This window comes from Acyrthosiphon pisum, chromosome X, assembly GCF_005508785.2.
Source record: "Acyrthosiphon pisum isolate AL4f chromosome X, pea_aphid_22Mar2018_4r6ur, whole genome shotgun sequence".
NCBI classification, from domain to species: domain Eukaryota; kingdom Metazoa; phylum Arthropoda; class Insecta; order Hemiptera; family Aphididae; genus Acyrthosiphon; species Acyrthosiphon pisum.
In genome coordinates this window covers 52,801,294-52,809,261 of record NC_042493.1, presented here as the reverse complement: position 1 = coordinate 52,809,261, position 7,968 = coordinate 52,801,294, and the positions used below count along the sequence as shown (strand labels likewise).

At 26.9% G+C, this 7,968-nt stretch overlaps 1 protein-coding gene across 1 annotated transcript; it reads right to left on the bottom strand.

Annotated features, from left to right (window-relative positions):
• Positions 1-738: 738 nt before the first annotated feature.
• On the bottom strand, positions 739-3,965 carry LOC100575414 (arylsulfatase B-like). The gene is made up of 2 exons (XM_003248187.4): positions 3,473-3,965; positions 739-1,172 (listed from the first exon to the last, which is right to left on the bottom strand). The coding sequence occupies exons 1-2, from the start codon at positions 3,584-3,586 to the stop codon at positions 915-917; spliced, it is 372 nt and encodes a 123-aa protein (XP_003248235.2). The 5' UTR covers positions 3,587-3,965; the 3' UTR covers positions 739-914.
• Between the last annotated feature and the right edge of the window lie 4,003 nt (positions 3,966-7,968).

The following is a 7,968-nucleotide window of genomic DNA, read 5'->3' as shown; positions in this document are numbered from 1 at the left end:
TCTTTCCAAACCTCCACTATACAAATACTTATTGCAATCATAAAAATTGAATAACCATATATTTCCACATGTACTTACATTGGGCTAAATTTAACATGGTATAAATTAAATAAAAATTTTTTAAAAAAGTATGTCAATTAAAAATGTTACTTTAATACACCTGCTATATTATAACAACCATATTAATATCAATGTTATTAGTTATTTCTAATAACACTACCTACTAACTTTTAGTTATTATTAGTTGCTATTGTAATAGGTAGGTTCCAACTTTGGTACTATATAATTAATATAACTATACTATAACATTGTTAATTGGTATGTATAGTATATTTAAGATTTTATAACGATATGGTGCGCATATACAATTTTAAGTTATTAAAATAAATTATAGCATAATGCATTAAATATAATACCCATCACTCCCTATTTATTGTAAGAATAATTTATATTTTCATAATTTAATTGTCATGTATTCTTCTACACCTATAATATTATATTAATTTTATATTTGTATATAGGTAATATACTGATTATAATACCTATAATAGTTAATGTGTTAATATTGATTGTGACTTGTAAATTGTAATTTATATTTTGGTATTATAATAATGGAATCTTTTAATAACTAATAATAGGTACTTAATAATAAAATAAAATAAGTTGGTAATATATTATATTTCATGTTTGTATATTTCAAACTGTATTAAATTATTGTTAATTTATTGTGTTATTGATGTTATTATTATAATATAGCTGCATGATGAATTATGATGTCTGTAAATTCATTAAAATATATGTGTGTGACTATATAGCTTATAGCACTATGCCACTGTTATAGGTACTACAGTACTACCTATATAAATAGCAACAGTGCAACACAATCAACAGTGTCACAATGATTATGATATATATTACATAGATATACAAAGTATAAGTAATAATTGTAGGATAGTAATAACAATAACAACTACAATAATAATGATGATAATAATAATAATCAATAACAAACCCGTATGAATAGGATATTTTCCAGTAAGCAATGCCGACCTGGACGGTGTACACAAAGATTCGCTGTAATGATTGTTTAGAATTATTCCGTCATATGCCAGTGCATCGATGTTTGGAGTGTTTATTTGGTTCGAACCATGAAAGCTGACGTCGTTCCAACCCTGTATAGTGCGTATTTTAATTTCAGTTTTAACATAAATAAATATGTACCTCTATAGGTAATAACTTATAGTAGCCAATAGTCAGTACTCAGTAGGGGTGATTGTAAATTCCACCGATTATATATTTTTTTTGTTTATATGTAAATCCCACTGGTACGATTTTTTTATTTGTAAAAACATTTGAATTCCACAGGTACCTATTACCTTTTAACTTGTAAATAAAAGTAAACTTTACCATACTTAATTTTTGACTAATTTTATTTTTAAAAATAAAAGTTTAAATTAACACAAAATTTGATTATTATGAAATAGATTTTTTTCCTAATTTAAGACTAAAATTAATTACACATCTAGATCAATGTCATAGACCATAATTCTCGTTGGAAAATGTTTGATTTATTGATTGTTATCGTTTAGATCATAATAGTAATAGTATACCTATATAATAGTAATACATTAGTAAAGTTTACGTTATGTTTTAACAAAACGTGTAAATAGGTATAGGTACTATATTTTCCCAATTTCACTTAGTCATTGTTAACAAATTTAGTTTTAAATAATATTTCAGTTGACATTTATTTTTTCGGGTCAAGAAAAATATACATTTTTTATTTATAAGTGCTATAAATCTATCCAAAAATTCTACTCTACCTGAAAATCGGTGGAATTTACATGCTCCCGCCAGTAGATAAGTAGATACGTATGCGCAGAAGGTCTTTAGTCGAGCCCGACCATTGAATACTATTTAATTCAACTCGTCCTAAACTAAAGGCTGAATTCAAGTTTGGCGCCAAATTAATTTGAAACATTAAAATACGACATTACGATAATTACGCACTTTTTATCTTTTAACATGCAAAAATCACAACACGGTTGCGCATATTTACCGTTTTATATTTGAGAAAACATAACACGATAGCTTATGAAATTCGGCTATAGTATAGGTAGTACACGTATATTATGTATTACAATCCTACAACATTGAAGCACAAAAAGGTATTATGTACCTATAATTACCATAATACCTTGTACTAAATTTATTTTAATATGCAAGGAATTATAAACAGTTTATTACTTCAATATTATAGGTACAGATACGGTACACGTATAATTAAAGACACGAAATAAATATATTATTATATACTAATTACTAAGTAGGTGCCTATTAATAATGTGAATAACCAATACCTATAGGCTATAGATATAATATAAGAAAATTATTAATTTTTTTAAAACTAACAAGCAAACTTATAAAATATAATATGTTGTGCACAATAATTTTATGTTTACTCAATTATAAAATTATGAAAAGTGATCGACCTAATTAACTATACTGCTGTTGTAATAAATTATGAGAAACCTTCCATTACATTCTCAAGTTTTTTGACCCATATAAAGAAATTGTATTGACATTTATAGAAAAAAACGAAATAAAATTGAAAATGTCTAATGCCTATAAAGAGCTCAAAAAGAGTCAAAATATTTTGTACATTTTACCCTGTATAGAAAATGATAAAATAAGCACTTGGTGAAAATACCATGTAACTACAGTTATTGGTTTTTAATTACAACATAATAAGAAAATCGTTCAATGATAATTCGTTAATTTACAAATGAATATCCAACGTCAAAAAAAATTTAACTTCAGACGCTTATAAAAAATTATTGTAGATTTACGCTCAATTGTTTATTTAATTTCTACTAAGAACACTTATGAGGAATCTTGCATTAAATTTTCAAGTTTTTTATCGAGTGAAATATTTTTTATCGACAATAATCGAAAATTTCATATGCCTATAAAATAAAATAGCTCAAAAAGAGTCAATATATTTTAAACATTTTATGGCGTATGGAAAATGCTAATTTAAACAATCAGTAAAAATAACTACGGTTATTATTTTTTGAGTTACACCAAAAACAAAATCGATTTGTTAAGAACTGATTTTGCGTAAAAATTTTCGATTTTCCTTAATTTTTTCGATATAATTTTGACTAAAAATAAATTTAAAAAACACATTACTTTTAAATCAATTCATACATCGCGATCGCTCCGCTTAGAATCTAAAATAATTTAGTTTGAATTAAATACCTATTAATAAATAAGTATATATATTATATATTCGAGTATAGGTACTTATTTTAAAGATATTTTTAGTTGACCTGGCTGAACCGAGCTTTTTACGATGAATATTTTAGTCTGGTTGGACTTAAAGGTCACTAGGAGACTAGGATACCTATAATGTATATTCTATATATTTGTATTACTTGTATAACTGCGTTTTTTTTATAAAAACACTTACCAAGTCATCGGCCAACACAAAAACTATATGAGGAGGACTCTGCTTCGCGGCGAACACTTTTGCGCAGGTCACCACGCTACTTAACACAATAAAAAAATGCACGAAACGGAACATGATTTATATAAAATATGAGATGTCTTAAATTGTTGACACGCATAAAAATAAAGTAAAAAGTTATATAAAATTAAATGTATGTTTCGCACGATGTGATTTCGAGATATAGATATTCGTAGCGCACTCGCGATGAATCATACTGGGCGCTTTATATACGTATGATCAAAAACCAAACGAACAAACGATGGTAAAAACCTAACATAAAAACGATATGGCCTAACACCTTGTCACTGTTTGTATAATATAAACTACTGTATAAGATTTACAATACTGCGATGGAGAAATAGTAAAAATATGACAATGAAAGAAACGTTAACACTAGGACTATGAACGACTTACATGTACCTACCTATTACAAAATAATAGCTTCAAGAATAATATCCGTATTACCTTCGTGGTTACAGTCAGGCATTTATATTCAAGGTTGATAACTCGTTTGCCGCCCGACGATTCTGGTTTATAGAATTTATTATATAAAGACTCATCTGTTTATATTAGGTAGGAGCATAGTAGCTTAAAATTAATTTCTTTACGTCGACGTCACTCTTGCGCTTGTCATTAAAAAATTTAAAATAATAATTATAATGAACAATTTTTAAATAAACGTATGCTCGAAATTTTTTTACATAAAATATTGATAGTAAATAGCTACATAACAATACTAATAATAAATATAATAATATACAAATTAGAATATTATGTATTCATGAAATTGTATACAATACAATTAATATAAGATATATGTGTTCGGACTTATTAAGATAAAGAGTTACAAGGTATCTAAACGTTCATCTTAGATAATTTTTTTTACTAATCTAAATAAATTCATCTAGACACATTTTTTATTGATAAAAATCGCGAAATTGTACAAACGCATTTTAAATATTTATACAGATTCTCAAACCAAGTTTATGGTTCATAAATAATGTAATTATTTTTATTTATATCATTATTATTATTATGTTCCTAGAGCCTAACTAAAATTTTAGTTGCATTTTCTTTATCTTTATCTAGATAAAAAAATACTTAACTAATCCGAACACTGCAGGTATTATAATCTATTTAATAGATAATATAAATATAATAGATTCTATTATATTTATATTAAATGTATTCAAAAATCTCAGAAGTCTTAAATATAAATATGTTAAACTAATTTAAATAATTAAATACATATATTTAATATATTTATTTGCCAATGTGTCGGCACAATATATGTTGGTATCGTATAACGAAGCATAACAAGGAAATTAACAATTTATTGTCAACCAGAATCTAAATAAATCTACAGATTAATAATTAATTAAAAACGCACATTTTGTACTCACGATTATCATAATATTATAGGTGACGGTGTAACCGGGATTATTTACCCCCGTGAAATTTTACTCCTCCGGTAATATTTCACTAGAGAATATTTACCCACCGGTAAAATTTCACTAGAGAATATTTACCTCCCGGCGAAAAATTCTGGGGGTAAAATATCACTAGTGAATATTTACCCACCGGTAAAATTTTCCTAGAAAATATTTACCCCCCCGGTAAAATGTTCGGGGGTAAAATTTCACTAGATATATTATTTTAATAGTTTTACATGAATATTTGTACAGATTGCAGGTTAATTTAATATTAGCAGGAATTATGTTAAATTTGTTTATTTATTTCTCAAATTAACTATACTAATTAACTATATTAATTAGTTTTTTTTAATTTTTGAAATGTGTATAAAATACAATCAAAAAAATGAAAAATACAAATTAATAGTAAAAACAATAAACATACATAATTAAACATACATAATTAAACAGACACATTTCACTAGATATTGTTTTTTAATAGTTTTAAGCAATAATTATTTAAAATTTATTTATATTCCTACTTATCAGATTAACTATAATAATAACATTTATTTATTTATTTATTTTTTTTTATTGACACGTGTATAAAATATAAAAAAAAATTAAATTATATAAATAATCAAAATAATCAAAATAATCAAAACAATGAAAAATACAAAGTAAAAGTAATAAACATATAAATTAATAATTTGTGATTGTCAGGTAAATATCATCATCCTGAAAGCAAATAATATTATTAGATAACTGAAATGTAGTAATAGTGTACTTATAAGTTTAAAATACTTTACTTGTTTATCAAAACCAGCTATTTTTTTCACTTTCAACACAACTTCAAAGTGGTTAGAATTTTTATGGTTGAGGTATATTGCCATTTTGTTGTAGTCTGGTTTAGTTGATAATTGCAACGAATGTGAAAATCGAAACCATTGATTTGCCGTGAAGGAATATATATCTGCACTAAGAAATGCAGCAGTAAAGTGCATTTCTACTTCAGTTGCCCAAACTTTGTCACTTTCCATGTTACTTTTAGTTATATAATTCTGGGTGTTGGAAAAATCATCTACTTTTTTGTTATGATTTTTCATAAACTGTATTATTAGTTTCCTAATTTCAGAGTGTTGCACTTCAGTTCCTGTGAGACACAACGAAATTGCTCTGAAAAAACAATTACCATCAGGTATAGTTGAAGCACATACATTGGGAAAATGAAGAATACTATTTCTTGTCGTTTTAAAATCATCGCTTTGAACATAAGCCAGGTTCATTATTTTGCACTGTTCTTTTTGCCACTTATTATTTATAGGATGAAAACGAAATTTTGATCCATCTGAAAAAAAAATTACGTATTTTGTTGTCTTGTGGTTGTATTGTTTCTGCAGATATTTGTAAATTCGGTTCTTCTATTGCCCACTATTGGTTTATCTGCATCCGATGTGTATATCTATCTTGTTTTTTTTTAAAAGTTTTTTCATGGATCCTTTAGTCGAATAATGTTTTAAATTTGAAATAGGATGTTGCTTTTGAATTAATTTTCCTTTCATTGTTTTTAAAATGCAGTTGTTATTTTTTTGAATTTTTATAATTGTGTAAGGTCCTGTAAAAGGAGCTTTAGACCACCCACCTTTTCGATCGTCTCTGATACAATTACGAAGCAGTACTAAGTTACCAATTTTAAAATTTGGTTTATTAGAATGACGTGTGTCATATGCTTTTTTTTGTTTTATTTGACTTTTTTTAATGTTATTTGCTGCTTGAGTAAAAACAGAATTTTTAATTTGCAAAATTTGTGCTAATCGTTTTTCAAACAAATTTTGATCAACTTCATTGCATAAAATATTTGTTGATATATTTGGTATATTTATTTGGTATATGACTTACCTGTAAAATATTGCAGCAGCAATATGAGTGGCAAAATGATTGGTCTCACCAATAACCAAAATTCTGGACTGTATAGGTAATTGCTGTATGTAGTTCAAAATTTGTTCAATATTTTAAAACACTACACACGGATACGGTACACGGTAGAAACTAGAAAGAAATAACTTTTATTGACGACATGAAGTTACACACACACACACACACACACACACACACACACACACACACACGAAAGAAAAACGAGCCGCGCGACAACGATAAGCAATAAGATAAAAGAAATTAGGTAGATACTAGATACCTAATTATCAATGCAATTACACTATATCATTATTTACATTGTAGGTATTATTGTAATAAAATAGCCTAATTTGGGTTAACCGGAACATACCTACTATTACTGTTTCAGTGGCTTCATTTTGTGAAAAAAACATGTATGATTGTGAGGTACCCATATTATTATTAAAGACGTTGGGTAATTAAGAAATTGGAAAAATATAAAAAAAGTAAATATCTTATAACCTGTACAAATACTCATATAAAATTATAAAAAAAATATTTCTAGTGAAATTTTACCCCCCAAAATTTTACCGGTGGGTAAATATTCACTAGTGATATTTTACCCCCGGAATTTTTCGCCGGGAGGTAAATATTCTCTAGTGAAATATTACCGGGGGAGTAAAATTTCACTAGTGAATATTTACCGGGGGAGGTCAAATTTCACGCGGTAAATAATCACGGGTACACCGGTTTATGACAGTAAGTGCAGGCATCGCTCCTTGCATTATAATTAGTTGGTGGACGTGTGAAATTATTCTGATTGGGTGGTCTACTATTATACGCGACATTGTTCATTCGGCATTGCGATGCAAAATGTCCTTCGCGGTTGCACGTATGACATCGTTTAACATTATAATTGTTGTTTCTCGGATTTGGAAAAGGATTAATATTCCTATCATAGGAATTGTTCCGATTAGTGTTATTGTTATTATTACGATAGTTGTACGCTGTGTTTTGATTATTATTGTTATATTGTCTATTTTGATACGTATTTCTATTGCTATACGTATTATTTGCGCGGAAAATTTCTTGTACGTCATTATAAGTACGAATATTTTTTTCCGTAATTAACGCGATTTGCATTGCTTG